Source organism: Triticum dicoccoides, chromosome 1A, assembly GCF_002162155.2.
Source record: "Triticum dicoccoides isolate Atlit2015 ecotype Zavitan chromosome 1A, WEW_v2.0, whole genome shotgun sequence".
NCBI classification, from domain to species: domain Eukaryota; kingdom Viridiplantae; phylum Streptophyta; class Magnoliopsida; order Poales; family Poaceae; genus Triticum; species Triticum dicoccoides.
In genome coordinates, this window is record NC_041380.1 from 539509211 (window position 1) to 539528390 (window position 19180).

A 19180-nucleotide genomic window follows, 5' to 3' on the forward strand; every position below is an offset into this window, starting at 1 on the left:
CTGGAGCTTGGTTGCGTCATCTGCACGGACTCATCGGCACCTGCAAACTGGTTTTGGAAGTGAGCCACGGGGACTCAGCAATCTCGCACCCTCGCGATCAAGACTATTTAAGCTTATGGGTAAGGTAAAAGGTATGAGGTGGAGCTGCAGCAAGCGACTAGCATATATGGTGGCTAACATACGCAAATGAGAGCGAGAAAAGAAGGCAAAGCACGGTCGATAAAAGTATGATCAAGAAGTGATCCTATAGTAACCTACGCCAAGCATAACTCCAACAACCGTGTTCACTTCCCAGACCCCGCCGGAAAGAGACCATCACGGTTACACACGCGGTTGATTCATTTTAATTAAGGTCAACTTCAGGTTTTCTACAACCGGACATTAACAAATTCCCATCTGCCCATAACCGCGGGCACGGCTTTCGAAAGTTCAAATCCCTGCAGGGGTGTCCCAACTTAGCCCATCACAAGCTCTCACGGTCAACGAAGAAATAGACCTCCTCCCGAGACATTCCGATCAGACTTGGTATCCCGGTACAACAAGACATTTCGACAGGGTAAAACTAAACCAGCAACACCGCACGAATGTGCCAACAAATCCCGATAGGAGCTGCACATATCTCGTTCTCAGGGCACACTCAGATGAGACATCCTACGAGTAAAACCAAACCTCAAGTTGCCCCGAGGTGGCCCCGCAGTCTGCTCGGTCGGACCAACACTCAGAGGAGCACTGGCCCGGGGGGGTTAAAATAAAGATGACCCTCGAGAGAGCGACTCCTAAGGGAACAGTAGGTGGTGGTGAGGCAAATGGTAAAACCAAGGTTGGGCATTGCTGGAGGAGCTTTACTTAACGCAAAATCCGGGAACATAACACCGATATGACGAAAACTAGGGCGGCAAGAGTGGAACAAAACACCAGGCATAAGGCCGAGCCTTCCACCCTTTACCAAGTATATAGATGCATTAATTAAATAAGATATATTGTGATATCCCAACAAGTAAACATGTTCCAACAAGGAACAACAACTCCATGTTCCAACAAGGAACATACTTCAATCTTCACCTGCAACTAACAACGCTATAAGAAGGGCTGAGCAAAGCGGTAACATAGCCAATCAACGGTTTGCTAGGAAAAGGTGGGTTAGAGGCTTGGTTCAACAATTTAGGAGGCATGATAAACAAGTGGTAGGTATCGCAGCATAGGCATAGCAAAAGAGCGAGCATCTAGCAAAGCAAAGATAAAAGTGATTTCGAGGGTATGATCATCTTGCCTGAAATCCCGCAAGGAAGAAGAACGAGTCCATGAAGAAGGCAAACGAACGTAGCCAACGGATCCTCACAAACACAATGTTACCGGATCCAACCCGAAGAAGCAACACCGGAAAGAAGCACACAACATAGTAAACAACCACCACATAGACATGGCATGATGCACAACCAAGTATGATGCATGTCCGGTTTAATGAAGCATGGCATGGCATGGCAAAATGCACAAACAAGCCTACAAATTAAGTGGAGCTCATTATGCAACGGGTTGCATATTGACGGAACACCACGACAAGTTATTTAGTTCGATCTCGTTTATGTACCCAACAATATTAAATGTTGTTAAACATGGCAAGAGGGTGAAGCAAATGAAAACTACCTATCTAGTCAAGTTTAAATGAGGCCGGAAACAACGAACAATAATTCCGGTAAATCCCCATATGCATATTATTGATTTGGTACTGTTCTGCCCTAAACACAATTTTAGAGTTGTTTGACATGCAAAGTAAGGCCACCATGTTAAACTAGGCATTTTTCTACCCCATTTACATATAAAGTTTATTAAATTCCGAGTTACGGTTATTTAGTTATGAATTAAAGCTTTTTTGCATGGCATAGAAGCAAATTTAAACAAACAACATTTTAGACATTTTAACCATGGATGAAAGTGACATATTATTAAACTAGACAAAATTCTGAGCAAGTTCCATATATAATTTATTTAGATCCGATGCACGGTTATTAAGTTTTTATATGCATGAAGTTTAGGGACCTCTCTGTAAAAACTGCAGTCTCAGGTTAAATGGACAAATTCGCAGCGTACACAAAAAAAAACTAAGGGCTGAATCTGGCTGGGCCAAAGGAATGAAAAAGGAGGCGCTGGCTCACCATGGGCTATGGCCCGGTCAGTGCAGAGGAGGCCGGGCAGGCCGGCTGGGTGCTGGGCCTTGGGTTGGGCACGGCCCACGCGCAAGCGTTGACGAGAAACTGAGGCAGATCGGGCGCGTCTCATACTGCTCGCATACAGGGAGCAACGGCGGCGGACTCCGGCGGCGCGGAGGTGCAGCGGGGTCGAGGAGGAACGGGATCCGGCCAGAATGGACGCGGGGCGGCATGAGCTTCCCGGATCCGACAACGGGGAGGCCGGACCGGGCGGCTGACGATGGACTTCGGCGACGGCAGCACAGATCCAAGCCCATGGCGTCTCTGCAGGCAGAGGGAGAGAGAGATGGTGAGACCTGCGAGAGAGAGAGAGAGAGAGAGAGGAGAAGGAGAAGGCGACGGGGGCTCTGCCTGGGGTCGACGGCGAAGCTCACCGGCGGCGGGGTCGCTGCACGGTGTGGGACGGTGATGCAGGCGCGGGCGAGGAGGAGCGCTCGGGGAGGCGCCGGCGGCCTGGAGCAGGGGCGCGGGGCTCGCAGGTTGGGCCCAGATAGGCTTCCCAGGGCCTGATGCGGGTCCTGGCGGGCCCACGGGCTTCGCGGCGGCGCGGGGAGACCAGGGGGTGAGGTGGAGGCGCGAGAGTGGCCCTTGGTGGCGGCGCAGGTGGAGGTCTGCCCTGTGGGGCGGCGCCAAGTGGATAGGAGGGGCTGGAGTGGCGCGGAAATTGAGGAGGAGGTGGGAGGCTAGAGGTAGGGGACGGCTAGGCTGCCATATTTGGAATGGGATGTGGTTTAAATAGGCAGGTTTAGGGTTAGGGGGATTTTTGGAGCGTTTCGGAGCACCCAATCGCGATCAGACGGTTCCGATCGAGAGGAGGGGTTTAGCTGGGTTAGGTGGGCTGTGGAGAGTGGGTTGGGCTGAGAGGAGAGAGGCGGAAATGCAGCCCGGCAACTGTTTCCGGAGACCGAAAACGTCCGACGTTAGACCGACTATAATGCCGCTATAGTTTAACGGTTGGGATATCAAACGAACTCCGAATGCGATGAAACTTGACAGGCGGTCTATCTACACTATAACAAGACCACACGCCAACTTTCAACCCATTCCGAGAACATTTTCCGGCCACTTATAAAATAATATTTTGGACATGTCGCGGGCGCGTGCAAGTGTGTCTGGGCTCAGAACGGACAACGAAAGGAACGAGGAGACCCAGATGGATGCAAGTTTTGAAAACATGATGATGCAATGCACATGATGACATGATGAAATGCAGCACGCAAGCCAATGACAAGACAACAACAATGAATAATTGGAGGACACCTGGCACATCGGTCTCGGGGCGTTACAACACTCCACCACTACGAGAGGATCTCGTCCCGAGATCTAGAATGGCACCGGAGGGAAAACGGAAGAGAAAGAGAAGAGGTAAACTAAGTTGCTTCTTGACAAAAGAGTGAAAACAAAGAACCTTGAAGAGGTTAATCCATATCGAAAAAAGAATACAATGAAGATGAATGAAGTTGAACGCACTCCGGTAGGGAAGAGGAAAACAAGGAATTACAAATTCGGACAGCACTTCGTTTGAAAAGTGATACAAGACTTGATAAGATGAAAAGAACTTGAGCAGAGGACACGACACTCCGGTTAAATGGATAAGCAAAAGAAAGAAGCATGATTTTGACAGAACAAAATGATGGGTTGAAAAGAGCAACATCGCAATGCTTCCGAAAGAGAGAAATAGAAGATAGATCATTGAGATAAAAGAATGTAGAAGAAAAAGGCAACTTCTGCCACAAAATAGTTTGAAAAGGCATCTTTAGGAGAAGGGTCAAACGGAGTTGTTGGAAAAGCCAACAACGAAAAGGATAAGCTTGATATGGTCTTATGGAATACATCTCAAATTATGATGTGACAACCTGCCACTCATGGGAAAAGAATTGGATTGGTAAGAACAAGGAGACGAGAAAACTTATTTCACCGAAAGGATAAATGAAGAACTTGGATCATTTATAATCACCATAACTAGCAACAATCCTTAGGAAAGGCTTTGGTGAAATATAACCCAAGATAACTCCAAAGAAGAGATTGATGGATTTAAAATACCTCATTCTTAATAACATGTGAATCATGAACTCAAATTATCAAGAATGATGTAAAACCACCTCCAAAGATACGGTAGAAAGAAGTTGTACTCCGGATAGCAAGATGAAGAAAGCTTGAGCTCCTTTGAAAAGAATCTCGATGAACACTTCGAGAAAGAATTAAATCCTTGATGAACCATCATGTAGAACCTTCATGACGAACTCCGGTAACAAAAAAAAATGATCAAACGGAAAGGAAGATGAGAAGAGTAAGGTTGAAGCCTTACAATGATTAGATGAAGCTTAGCAACAAGATAAAGAGGAAACTTGGCACTCCGGTAAAGAAAAATGAACAAATGGAAACAAGAATTTGATGAGCCTCCGGAATAGGGAATTAACCACTTGGATAAAACAAGAATTAGAATTACATTATGCTTATCCTTCACCAATTAAATTCATGACAATCAATGGATTCGACATATTACTTATTCTCGTAGAAAAGATTAAGATAGATATAGCGCCAACTTGAGAAGGTCTTCAAAGAACCACCGGTAGAATTGACAACGAATAAATTGATATGGTGACCAAGGAAGAGAACTCTTGAACGGACCACCGTAAGAATTGAAAATTATCGAAGTAGGGGTGCATCACCGGTAAGAATTAGCAAATGAAGGAAGGTGCTTGAGACAAACTAGATACATAAGAACGAAGAGATCAAGAACTGATTAGAGGATATTTGATTGAGGCACCGGCAAGATAGGAGAATGATAACTGACAGCTGAGAATGAATAAACCTGAATTGATGGACTCTAGATAACAAACTGAGAAGACTCTTGAATATCTCCTGATGGGTGAAAAAGATTCTCACAATCGAAAACAATTATGAGAGGATGGCAACAAGCTAGCACCATGACTCTTGAAGAGAATGGAGCAAGATTAAAGAGAAACTCTACTTCGGTCTTCAAATCTGAGAATGACGACGAGAAACACCACCATGAATTATTGAGGCACTCCGGAATAATTAAAAGCGAAGAGATTGAGCCCCCGATGAAAAGAATTTGAAAGATCTTGGAGAAAGGCATTAGGCTGATGATAACTCATTCTTACGTCAGACTTCGAAAAGAAATTTGAGGATAGCTCCGGGAAAATAAGACGAGTCAGGTAAGATCCTGGGAAAAGACCTGTGGGTTAGGGCCCACTCAAAAGATACACCGTAGAACGATTGCTTGGAAGAGAGATTTGTACCGGTTAAATACAATGACTTGAATGATATAACAACCTCGAAATAGGTTGGACTGATCTTGAATGAAAAGACGAGCCTTCTGAGATATCTTGAGCACTCTGGAACAATTGAATAGCGAGAAATGAATGAATATGATGAGCACCGGCACGAGAACACATTTGAAACGAGGAAAAGGATGTGATCACCATCGAAAGATTGCATTGAGAACACCGGGGAAGATAAAAGAACAAAGAATGATAAACTTGAGGCTCCGTTAGAATCTTCATGAGCAACACCGGGTAAGAATATTGACGGAAAAGGAGTGGGGAGGCTTCACATGAATAAGATGGATACTCGATTAAGAAATCTGAGTCCTTGAAGAAAAACAAGGGAGGGAGGGCGGGAAAAACAAAGGCAACTTGGGGACGGATGAAACAAACGCCGTTGAGAAGAACTGATACTTGATCTTGCGGATGTTGAAATGATCAAATTCACTTGAAGAGAAACACACCGGTTGAAAAGGATTGACATGACAGACTCGATGACCGAGAAGGATTAGTATTCACATAGAGGTATGAGAGCACCGCTTAGGAAAGGGATGGAATCAACATTTGACTTCAAAGCAACTCGAATACCACAACTCAAAACAAAACAAAGGATTGGCTCGCAGAATAAATCGGAAAAAACATATGATAGAGATTTCGCCCGAAGTTTTCGTGGTGGGGCCTACACGGGCTCGATCGTACAGCACCATCATGTACAAGGCAGTGCACATGACATACGAAGCGCCCCCGAGTCGGCATAGCCAAGGACTCTTTAAGACACAACAAGACCACCGTAAAACCGACCGTGGATAGGCGGACCACTAGACGTCAAACCCCAATTTCATATCATACATCCGTCGGAAAGATATCCTAAGAGCTACTTGAATTCCCACCTATGAAACTCCCGAAATTTTCCGGTTATGCAATCAGGTGTTGGGGATACAGGGGAAGCATAATATCTCACCCAAAACTAGCAAATCCTACATCCAGCTGTATCCATCCTTCAACACATAACCAAGAAACCTTCGGAAATCATCCACCTCAACCTTCGAAAAGCATCTGTTATACAAGTTATGGCGATACTCCCGAACTCCCGCCCCAGTACTGGGTGGCGTCGAGGTTATCTCACCAACGAACTGCATAAAAGAGATTTTCGATGTCGGCGTACTAAACTCAGGTATTCCAAAATTGCAACGATAAAATTATGACGACAACACCTCAGAGCTCAACTCCCCGGGACACTTCCACAAAACCCCTGACATGAGGCACCAAGACAATGTTCTTGTCATAAAACCATCGGAACGATTCCAAGATACCCGCGTGATCCTAAATTTTTTTTTAGTGAAATTTGAGAAGAGAAGAGTCAAAACTCTACGTCAGGATGCCTTACCAGAGCGATGAGGAGACTGGGAAGTAAAAAGAATTCCTAAACTCTCCGATATATAATTCCTAAATGACTCAAAACATTTTTCTAGACACAACTCGGCCACTAAAAACGATCAAGCAATGGGGCTCCTAAGGTTGGGGAAGGCTCTGATTACCAACTTGTAACGCCCTCGATGCGGCTATATCTCCCACGTGTCGAAGCATGACTTAGAGGCATAACCGCATTGAAAGCAATGTCGCAAGTGAGGTAATCTTCACACAACCCATGTAATACATAAGGGAAAGAGATACATATTTGGCTTACAATCGCCACTTCACACAATTACAAGAATAAAGCATTACAACAAACAAAATACAAACGAGGTCCGACTTTGGAACCAAAATAAAAGAAGAACCCCAAATGCGACAAAGGTCCCCGATCGACCCCAAGTGGGCTCCACTACTGATCAACTAGAAAGAAACAACACAAAGGACAAGATCTTCATCGAGCTCCTCTTGGAGCTTGGTTGCATCATCTGCACGGACTCATCGGCACCTGCAAACTGGTTTTGGAAGTATCTGTGAGCCACAGGGACCCAGCAATCTCGCACCCTCGCGATCAAGACTATTTAAGCTTATGGGTAAGGTAAAAGGTATGAGGTGGAGCTGCAGCAAGCGACTAGCATATATGGTGGCTAACATACGCAAATGAGAGCGAGAAAAGAAGGCAAAGCACGGTCGATAAAAGTATGATCAAGAAGTGATCCTATAGCAACCTACGCCAAGCATAACTGCGACAACCGTGTTCACTTCCCGGACCCCGCCGGAAAGAGACCATCACGGTTACACACGCGGTTGATTCATTTTAATTAAGGTCAACTTCAGGTTTTCTACAACCGGACATTAACAAATTCCCATCTGCCCATAACCACGGGCACGGCTTTCGAAAGTTCAAATCCCTGCAGGGATGTCCCAACTTAGCCCATCACAAGCTCTCACGGTCAACGAAGGAATAGACCTCCTCCCGAGACATTCCGATCAGACTTGGTATCCCGGTACAACAAGACATTTCGACAGGGTAAAACTAAACCAGCAACACCGCACGAATGTGCCGACAAATCCTGATAGGAGCTGCACATATCTCGTTCTCAGGGCACACTCAGATGAGACATCCTACGAGTAAAACCAAACCTCAAGTTACCCCGAGGTGGCCCCGCAGTCTGCTCGGTCGGACCAACACTCAGAGGAGCACTGGCCCGGGGGGGGGTTAAAATAAAGATGACCCTCGAGAGAGCGACTCCCAAGGGAACAGTAGGTGGTGGTGAGGCAAATGGTAAAACCAAGGTTGGGCATTGCTGGAGGAGCTTTACTTAAGGCGAACTGTCAAGGGGTTCCCATTATTACCCAACCGCGTAAGGAACACAAAATCCGGGAACATAACACCGATATGACGGAAACTAGGGCGGCAAGAGTGGAACAAAACACCAGGCATAAGGCCGAGCCTTCCACCCTTTACCAAGTATATAGATGCATTAATTAAATAAGATATATTGTGATATCCCAACAAGTAAACATGTTCCAACAAGGAACAACAACTCCATGTTCCAACAAGGAACATACTTCAATCTTCACCTGCAACTAACAACGCTATAAGAGGGGCTGAGCAAAGCGGTAACATAGCCAATCAACGGTTTGCTAGGACAAGGTGGGTTAGAGGCTTGGTTCAACAATTTAGGAGGCATGATAAACAAGTGGTAGGTATCGCAGCATAGGCATAGCAAAAGAGCGAGCATCTAGCAAAGCAAAGATAAAAGTGATTTCAAGGGTATGATCATCTTGCTTGAAATCCCGCAAGGAAGAAGAACGAGTCCATGAAGAAGGCAAACGAACGTAGCCAACGGATCCTCACAAACGCAATGTTACCGGATCCAACCCGAAGAAGCAACACCGGAAAGAAGCACACAACATAGTAAACAACCACCACATAGACATGGCATGATGCACAACCAAGTATGATGCATGTCCGGTTTAATGAAGCATGGCATGGCATGGCAAAATGCACAAACAATCCTACAAATTAAGTGGAGCTCATTATGCAACGGGTTGCATATTGACGGAACACCATGACAAGTTATTTAGTTCCATCTCGTTTATGTACCCAACAATATTAAATGTTGTTAAACATGGCAAGAGGGTGAAGCAAATGAAAACTACCTATCTAGTCAAGTTTAAATGAGGCCGGAAACAACGAACAATAATTCCGGTAAATCCCCATATGCATATTATTGATTTGGTACTGTTCTGCCCTAAACACAATTTTAGAGTTGTTTGACATGCAAAGTAAGGCCACCATGTTAAACTAGGCATTTTTCTACCCCATTTACATATAAAGTTTATTAAATTCCGAGTTACGGTTATTTAGTTATGAATTAAAGCTTTTTTGCATGGCATAGGAGCAAATTTAAACAAACAACATTTTAGACATTTTAACCATGGATGAAAGTGACATATTATTAAACTAGACAAAATTCTGAGCAAGTTCCATATATAATTTATTTAGATCCGATGCACGGTTATTAAGTTTTTATATGCATGAAGTTTAGGGACCTCTCTGTAAAAATTGCAGTCTCAGGTTAAATGGACAAATTCGTAGCGCACACAAAAAAAACAACTAAGGGCTGAATCTGGCTGGGCCAAAGGAATGAAAAAGGAGGCGCTGGCTCACCATGGGCTATGGCCCGGTCAGTGAAGAGGAGGCCGGGCAGGCCGGCTGGGTGCTGGGCCTTGGGTTGGGCGCGGCCCACGCGCAAGCGTTGACGAGAAACTGAGGCAAATCGGGCGCGTCTCATACTGCTCGCATACAGGGAGCAACGGCGGCGGACTCCGGCGGCGCGGAGGTGCAGCGGGGTCGAGGAGGAACGAGATCAGGCCAGAATGGACGCGGGGCGGCGTGAGCTTCCCGGATCCGACAACGGGGAGGCCGGATCGGGCGGCTGACGACGGACTTCGGCGACGGCAGCACAGATCCAAGCCCATGGCGTCTCTGCAGGCAGAGGGAGAGAGAGATGGTGAGACCTGTGAGAGAGAGAGGAGAAGGAGAAGGCGACGGGGGCTCTGCCTGGGGTCGGCGGCGAAGCTCACCGGCGGCGGGGTCGCTGCGCGGTGTGGTACGACGATGCAGGCGCGGGCGAGGAGGAGCGCTCGGGGAGGCGCCGGCGGCCTGGAGCAGGGGGCGGGGCTCGCAGGTTGGGCCCAGATGGGCTTCCCAGGGCCCGATGCGGGTCCTGGCAGGCCCATGGGCTTCGCGGCGGCACGGGGAGGCCAGGGGGTGAGGTGGAGGCGCGAGAGTGGCCCTTGGCGGCGGCGCAGGTGGAGGTCTGCCCTGTGGGGCGGCGCCAAGTGCAGAGGAGGGGCTGGAGTGGCGCGAAAATTGAGGAGGAGGTGGGAGGCTAGAGGTAGGGGAAGGCTAGGCTGCCAGATTTGGAATGGGATGTGGTTTAAATAGGCAGGTTTAGGGTTAGGGGGATTTTTGGAGCGTTTCGGAGCACCCAATCGCGATCCGACGGTTCCGATTGAGAGGAGGGGTTTAGCTGGGTTAGATGGGCTGTGGAGAGTGGGTTGGGCTGAGAGGAGAGAGGCAGAAATGCAGCCCGGCAACTGTTTCCGGAGACGGAAAACGTCCGACGTTAGACCGACTATAATGCCGCTATAGTTTAACGGTTGGGCTATCAAACGAACTCCGAATGCGATGAAACTTGACAGGCGGTCTATCTACACTATAACAAGACCACACGCCAACTTTCAACCCATTCCGAGAACATTTTCCGGCCACTTATAAAATAATATTTTGGACATGTCGCGGGCGCGTGCAAGTGTGTCTGGGCTCAGAACGGACAACGAAAGGAACGAGGAGACCCAGATGGATGCAAGTTTTGAAAACATGATGATGCAATGCACATGATGACATGATGAAATGCAGCACGCAAGCCAATGACAAGACAACAACAATGAATAATTGGAGGACACCTGGCACATCGGTCTCGGGGCGTTACAACACTCCACCACTACGAGAGGATCTCGTCCCGAGATCTAGAATGGCACCGGAGGGAAAACGGAAGAGAAAGAGAAGAGGTAAACTAAGTTGCTTCTTGACAAAAGAGTGAAAACAAAGAACCTTGAAGAGGTTAATCCATATCGAGAAAAGAATACAATGAAGATGAATGAAGTTGAACGCACTCCGATAGGGAAGAGGAAAACAAGGAATTACAAATTCGGACATCACTTCGTTTGAAAAGTGATACAAGACTTGATAAGATGAAAAGAACTTGAGCAGAGGACACGACACTCCGGTTAAATGGATAAGCAAAAGAAAGAAGCATGATTTTGACAGAACAAAATGATGGGTTGAAAAGAGCAACATCGCAATGCTTCCGGAAGAGAGAAATAGAAGATAGATCATTGAGATAAAATAATGTAGAAGAAAAAGGCAACTTCTGCCACAAAATAGTTTGAAAAGGCATCTTTAGGAGAAGGGTCAAACGGAGTTGTTGGGAAAGCCAACAACGAAAAGGATAAGCTTGATATGGTCTTATGGAATACATCTCAAATTATGATGTGACAACTTGCCACTCATGGGAAAAGAATTGGATTGGTAAGAACAAGGAGACGAGAAAACTTATTTCACCGAAAGGATAAATGAAGAACTTGGATCATTTATAATCACCATAACTAGCAACAATCCTTAGGAAAGGCTTTGGTGAAATATAACCCAAGATAACTCCAAAGAAGAGATTGATGGATTTAAAATACCTCATTCTTAATAACATGTGAATCATGAACTCAAATTATCAAGAATGATGTAAAACCACCTCCAAAGATACGGTAGAAAGAAATTGTACTCCGGATAGCAAGATGAAGAAAGCTTGAGCTCCTTTGAAAAGAATCTCGATGAACACTTCGAGAAAGAATTAAATCCTTGATGAACCATCATGTAGAACCTTCATGACGAACTCCGGTAACAAAAAAAATGATCAAACGGAAAGGAAGATGAGAAGAGTAAGGTTGAAGCCTTACAATGATTAGATGAAGCTTAGCAACAAGATAAAGAGGAAACTTGGCACTCCGGTAAAGAAAAATGAACAAATGGAAACAAGAATTTGATGAGCCTTCGGAATAGGGAATTAACCACTTGGATAAAACAAGAATTAGAATTACATTATGCTTATCCTTCACCAATTAAATTGATGACAATCAATGGATTCGACATATTACTTATTCTCGTAGAAAAGATTAAGATAGATATAGGGCCAACTTGAGAAGGTCTTCAAAGAACCACCGGTAGAATTGACAACGAATAAATTGATATGGTGACCAAGGAAGAGAACTCTTGAACGGACCACCGTAAGAATTGAAAATTATCGAAGTAGGGGTGCATCACCGGTAAGAATTAGCAAATGAAGGAAGGTGCTTCAGACAAACTAGATACATAAGAACGAAGAGATCAAGAACTGATTAGAGGATATTTGATTGAGGCACCGGCAAGATAGGAGAATGATAACTGACAGCTGAGAATGAATAAACCTGAATTGATGGACTCCAGATAACAAACTAAGAAGACTCTTGAATATCTCCTGATGGGTGAAAAAGATTCTCACAATCGAAAACAATTATGAGAGGATGGCAACAAGCTAGCACCATGACTCTTGAAGAGAATGGAGCAAGATTAAAGAGAAACTCTACTTCGGTCTTCAAATCTGAGAATGACGACGAGAAACACCACCATGAATTATTGAGGCACTCCGGAATAATTAAAAGCGAAGAGATTGAGCCCCCGATGAAAAGAATTTGAAAGATCTTGGAGAAAGGCATTAGGCTGATGATAACTCATTCTTACGTCAAACTTCGAAAAGAAATTTGAGGATAGCTCCGGGAAAATAAGACGAGTCAGGTAAGATCCTGGGAAAAGACCTGTGGGTTAGGGCCCACTCAAAAGATACACCGTAGAACGATTGCTTGGAAGAGAGATTTGTACCGGTTAAATAAAATGACTTGAATGATATAACAACCTCGAAATAGGTTGGACTGATCTTGAATGAAAAGACGAGCCTTCTGAGATATCTTGAGCACTCTGGAACAATTGAATAGCGAGAAATGAATGAATATGATGAGCACCGGCACGAGAACACATTTGAAACGAGGAAAAGGATGTGATCACCATCGAAAGATTGCATTGAGAACACCGGGGAAGATAAAAGAACAAAGAATGATAAACTTGAGGCTCCGTTAGAATCTTCATGAGCAACACCGGGTAAGAATATTGACGGAAAAGGAGTGGGGAGGCTTCACATGAATAAGATGGATACTCGATTAAGAAATCTGAGTCCTTGAAGAAAAACAAGGGAGGGAGGGCGGGAAAAACAAAGGCAACTTGGGGACGGATGAAACAAACGCCGTTGAGAAGAACTGATACTTGATCTTGCGGATGTTGAAATGATCAAATTCACTTGAAGAGAAACACACCGGTTGAAAATGATTGACATGACAGACTCGATGACCGAGAAGGATTAGTATTCACATAGAGGTATGAGAGCACCGCTTAGGAAAGGGATGGAATCAACATTTGACTTCAAAGCAACTCGAATACCACAACTCAAAACAAAACAAAGGATTGGCTCGCAGAATAAACCGGAACAAACATATGATAGAGATTTCGCCCGAAGTTTTCGTGGTGGGGCCTACACGGGCTCGATCGTACAGCACCATCATGTACAAGGCAGTGCACATGACATACGAAGCGCCCCCGAGTCGACATAGCCAAGGACTCTTTAAGACACAACAAGACCACCGTAAAACCGACCGTGGATAGGCGGACCACTAGACGTCAAACCCCAATTTCATATCATACATCCGTCGGAAAGATATCCTAAGAGCTACTTGAATTCCCACCTATGAAACTCCCGAAATTTTCCGGTTATGCAATCAGGTGTTGGGGATACAGGGGAAGCATAATATCTCACCCAAAACTAGCAAATCCTACATCCAGCTGTATCCATCCTTCAACACATAACCAAGAAACCTTCGGAAATCATCTACCTCAACCTTCGAAAAGCATCTGTTATACAAGTTATGGCGATACTCCCGAACTCCCACCCCAGTACTGGGTGGCGTTGAGGTTATCTCACCAACGAACTGCATAAAAGAGATTTTCGATGTCGGCGTACTAAACTCAGGTATTCCAAAATTGCAACATAAAATTATGACGACAACACCTCAGAGCTCAACTCCCCGGGACACTTCCACAAAACCCCTGACATGAGGCACCAAGACAATGTTCTTGTCATAAAACCATCGGAACGATTCCAAGATACCCGCGTGATCCTAAATTTTTTTTTAGTGAAATTTGAGAAGAGAAGAGTCAAAACTCTACGTCAGGATGCCTTACCAGAGCGATGAGGAGACTGGGAAGTAAAAAGAATTCCTAAACTCTCCGATATATAATTCCTAAATGACTCAAAACATTTTTCTAGACACAACTCGGCCACTAAAAACGATCAAGCAATGGGGCTCCTAAGGTTGGGGAAGGCTCTGATTACCAACTTGTAACGCCCTCGATGCGGCTATATCTCCCACGTGTCGAAGCACGACTTAGAGGCATAACCGCATTGAAAGCAATGTCGCAAGTGAGGTAATCTTCACACAACCCATGTAATACATAAGGGAAAGAGATACATATTTGGCTTACAATCGCCACTTCACACAATTACAAGAATAAAGCATTACAACAAACAAAATACAAACGAGGTCCGACTATGGAACCAAAATAAAAGAAGAACCCCAAATGCGACAAAGGTCCCCGATCGACCCCAAGTGGGCTCCACTACTGATCAACTAGAAAGAAACAACACAAAGGACAAGATCTTCATCGAGCTCCTCTTGGAGCTTGGTTGCATCATCTGCACGGACTCATCGGCACCTGCAAACTGGTTTTGGAAGTATCTATGAGCCACAGGGACTCAGCAATCTCGCACCCTCGCGATCAAGACTATTTAAGCTTATGGGTAAGGTAAAAGGTATGAGGTGGAGCTGCAGCAAGCGACTAGCATATATGGTGGCTAACATACGCAAATGAGAGCGAGAAAAGAAGGCAAAGCACGGTCGATAAAAGTATGATCAAGAAGTGATCCTATAGCAACCTACGCCAAGCATAACTGCGACAACCGTGTTCACTTCCTGGACCCCGCCGGAAAGAGACCATCACGGTTACACACGCGGTTGATTCATTTTAATTAAGGTCAACTTCAGGTTTTCTACAACCGGACATTAACAAATTCCCATCTGCCCATAACCGCGGGCACGGCTTTCGAAAGTTCAAATCCCTGCAGGGATGTCCCAACTTAGCCCATCACAAGCTCTCACGGTCAACGAAGGAATAGACCTCCTCCCGAGACATTCCGATCAGACTTGGTATCCCGGTACAACAAGACATTTCGACAGGGTAAAACTAAACCAGCAACACCGCACGAATGTGCCGACAAATCCCGATAGGAGCTGCACATATCTCGTTCTCAGGGCACACTCAGATGAGACATCCTACGAGTAAAACCAAACCTCAAGTTGCCCCGAGGTGGCCCCGCAGTCTGCTCGGTCGGACCAACACTCAGAGGAGCACTGGCCCGGGGGGGGGGGGTTAAAATAAAGATGACCCTCGAGAGAGCGACTCCCAAGGGAACAGTAGGTGGTGGTGAGGCAAATGGTAAAACCAAGGTTGGGCATTGTTGGAGGAGCTTTACTTAAGGCGAACTGTCAAGGGGTTCCCATTATTACCCAACCGCGTAAGGAACACAAAATCCGGGAACATAACACCGATATGACGGAAACTAGGGCGGCAAGAGTGGAACAAAACACCAGGCATAAGGCCGAGCCTTCCACCCTTTACCAAGTATATAGATGCATTAATTAAATAAGATATATTGTGATATCCCAACAAGTAAACATGTTCCAACAAGGAACAACAACTCCATGTTCCAACAAGGAACATACTTCAATCTTCACCTGCAACTAACAACGCTATAAGAGGGGCTGAGCAAAGCGGTAACATAGCCAATCAACGGTTTGCTAGGACAAGGTGGGTTAGAGGCTTGGTTCAACAATTTAGGAGGCATGATAAACAAGTGGTAGGTATCGCAACATAGGCATAGCAAAAGAGCGAGCATCTAGCAAAGCAAAGATGAAAGTGATTTCGAGGGTATGATCATCTTGCTTGAAATCCCGCAAGGAAGAAGAACGAGTCCATGAAGAAGGCAAACGAACGTAGCCAACGGATCCTCACAAACGCAATGTTACCGGATCCAACCCGAAGAAGCAACACCGGAAAGAAGCACACAACATAGTAAACAACCACCACATAGACATGACATGATGCACAACCAAGTATGATGCATGTCCGGTTTAATGAAGCATGGCATGGCATGGCAAAATGCACAAACAATCCTACAAATTAAGTGGAGCTCATTATGCAACGGGTTGCATATTGACGGAACACCATGACAAGTTATTTACTTCCATCTCGTTTATGTACCCAACAATATTAAATGTTGTTAAACATGGCAAGAGGGTGAAGCAAATGAAAACTACCTATCTAGTCAAGTTTAAATGAGGCCGGAAACAACGAACAATAATTCCGGTAAATCCCCATATGCATATTATTGATTTGGTACTGTTCTGCCCTAAACACAATTTTAGAGTTGTTTGACATGCAAAGTAAGGCCACCATGTTAAACTAGGCATTTTTCTACCCCATTTACATATAAAGTTTATTAAATTCCGAGTTACGGTTATTTAGTTATGAATTAAAGCTTTTTTGCATGGCATAGGAGCAAATTTAAACAAACAACATTTTAGACATTTTAACCATGGATGAAAGTGACATATTATTAAACTAGACAAAATTCTGAGCAAGTTCCATATATAATTTATTTAGATCCGATGCACGGTTATTAAGTTTTTATATGCATGAAGTTTAGGGACCTCTCTGTAAAAATTGCAGTCTCAGGTTAAATGGACAAATTCGCAGCGCACACAAAAAAAACAACTAAGGGCTGAATCTGGCTGGGCCAAAGGAATGAAAAAGGAGGCGCTGGCTCACCATGGGCTATGGCCCGGTCAGTGAAGAGGAGGCCGGGCAGGCCGGCTGGGTGCTGGGCCTTGGGTTGGGCGCGGCCCACGCGCAAGCGTTGACGAGAAACTGAGGCAGATCGGGCGCGTCTCATACTGCTCGCATACAGGGAGCAACGGCGGCGGACTCCGGCGGCGCGGAGGTGCAGCGGGGTCGAGGAGGAACGGGATCAGGCCAGAATGGACGCGGGGTGGCGTGAGCTTCCCGGATCCGACAATGGGAGGCCGAATCGGGCGGCTGACGACGGACTTCGGCGACGGCAGCACAGATCCAAGCCCATGGCGTCTCTGCAGGCAGAGGGAGAGAGAGATGGTGAGACCTGCGAGAGAGAGAGGAGAAGGAGAAGGCGACGGGGGCTCTGCCTGGGGTCGGCGGCGAAGCTCACCGGCGGCGGGGTCGCTGCGCGGTGTGGGACGACGATGCAGGCGCGGGCGAGGAGGAGCGCTCGAGGAGGCGCCGGCGGCCTGGAGCAGGGGGCGGGGCTCGCAGGTTGGGCCCAGATGGGCTTCCCAGGGCCCGATGCGGGTCCTGGCAGGCCCATGGGCTTCGCGGCGGCACGGGGAGGCCAGGGGGTGAGGTGGAGGCGCGAGAGTGGCCCTTGGCGGCGGCGCAGGTGGAGGTCTGCCCTGTGGGGCGGCGCCAAGTGGAGAGGAGGGGCTGGAGTGGCGCGAAAATTGAGGAGGAGGTGGGAGGCTAGAGGTAGGGGAAGGCTAGGCTGCCAGATTTGGAATGGGATGTGGTTTAAATAGGCAGGTTTAGGGTTAGGGGGATTTTTGGAGCGTTTCGGAGCACCCAATCGCGATCCGACGGTTCCGATCGAGAGGAGGGGTTTAGCTGGGTTAGATGGGCTGTGGAGAGTGGGTTGGGCTGAGAGGAGAGAGGCGGAAATGCAGCCCGACAACTGTTTCCGGAGACCGAAAACGTCCGACGTTAGACCGACTATAATGTCGCTATAGTTTAACGGTTGGGCTATCAAACAAACTCCGAATGCGATGAAACTTGACAGGCGGTCTATCTACACTATAACAAGACCACACGCCAACTTTCAACTCATTCCGAGAACATTTTCCGGCCACTTATAAAATAATATTTTGGACATGTCGCGTGCAAGTGTGTCTGGGATCAGAACGGACAACGAAAGGAACGAGGAGACCCGGACAGATGCAAGTTTTGAAAACATTATGATGCAATGCACATGATGACATGATGAAATGCAGCACACAAGCCAATGACAAGACAACAACAACGAATAATTGGAGGACACCTGGCACATCGGTCTCGGGGCGTTACATGAACAAAGTAGTAAAGTAAAAGGAGGAAAAACAATCATGATCAAGAATTTTTCACTAGTGGGAACAAGGCTTAATGTTCGTCTCCGCCACTACCTTGTTGCTCAAGCTAACTTCATCTTGAGGATTTTCACCATGCATCTTAGGTCTTCACCATATGCGTGAGTGTTGTTGACCATCCACTCAACCAAGATTATGAATTACCTCATGAAAGATCATCACGCTCGTCAACCATCCCTACAGAGGTGGTCTGGATTGAGGAAGGGGAGAAGACAGAAGGGCAGCAACACTGAGGAAAACACGCAGTGCCATTGGTTATCTCCACTTGTTTAGTCAATTTGTTGAGTTCCCTCAGACTTTCTGAGCCAACTTTCAGCCACACATCTAAAATAGATGCACAAACTCAATTGAATTAATAAATGGATGTGTGCATCACTTGTTGTAGGGGAAAGGGGGTTACATCTACTTTTCGAGAAAATATCTTGTTTTCTCCTCTCTCTGGAGACACAATATTAAAGTAAAGAGAGGGAAATCCCCATCATGATCAAGATTTTTTCACTACTAAGAATAAGGGGCAATGTAGGCCCGCAACCATTGCCTTACTAGGCAAGCTAACGTCATCTTGAGAGTTTTCACCATGTAGTTCAGGTGTTTACTATATGCATGAGTGTTGGTGACCGTCCACCCCAACTATATCTTGAATTTCTTCATTAAAGATCGTCACAGTCATCAACCATCCTAGCAAAGGTGTTCTAGTTTGTGTAAGTGGAGAAGACATAAGAGTGTGCAACAATGAGTAAAACGTGACGGCAACATTCACTATCTTCCCTTGTTTATTAATACATTGAGCTGTCTCTC

At 46.0% G+C, this 19180-nt stretch overlaps 1 protein-coding gene across 1 annotated transcript; it reads right to left on the reverse strand.

Moving 5' to 3' along the window:
• Positions 1-1934: 1934 nt before the first annotated feature.
• On the reverse strand, positions 1935-17574 carry LOC119354755 (proline-rich protein 36-like). The gene is made up of 4 exons (XM_037621504.1): positions 17419-17574; positions 17141-17320; positions 2582-2912; positions 1935-2471 (listed from the first exon to the last, which is right to left on the reverse strand). The coding sequence occupies exons 1-4, from the start codon at positions 17572-17574 to the stop codon at positions 2059-2061; spliced, it is 1080 nt and encodes a 359-aa protein (XP_037477401.1). The 3' UTR covers positions 1935-2058.
• Between the last annotated feature and the right edge of the window lie 1606 nt (positions 17575-19180).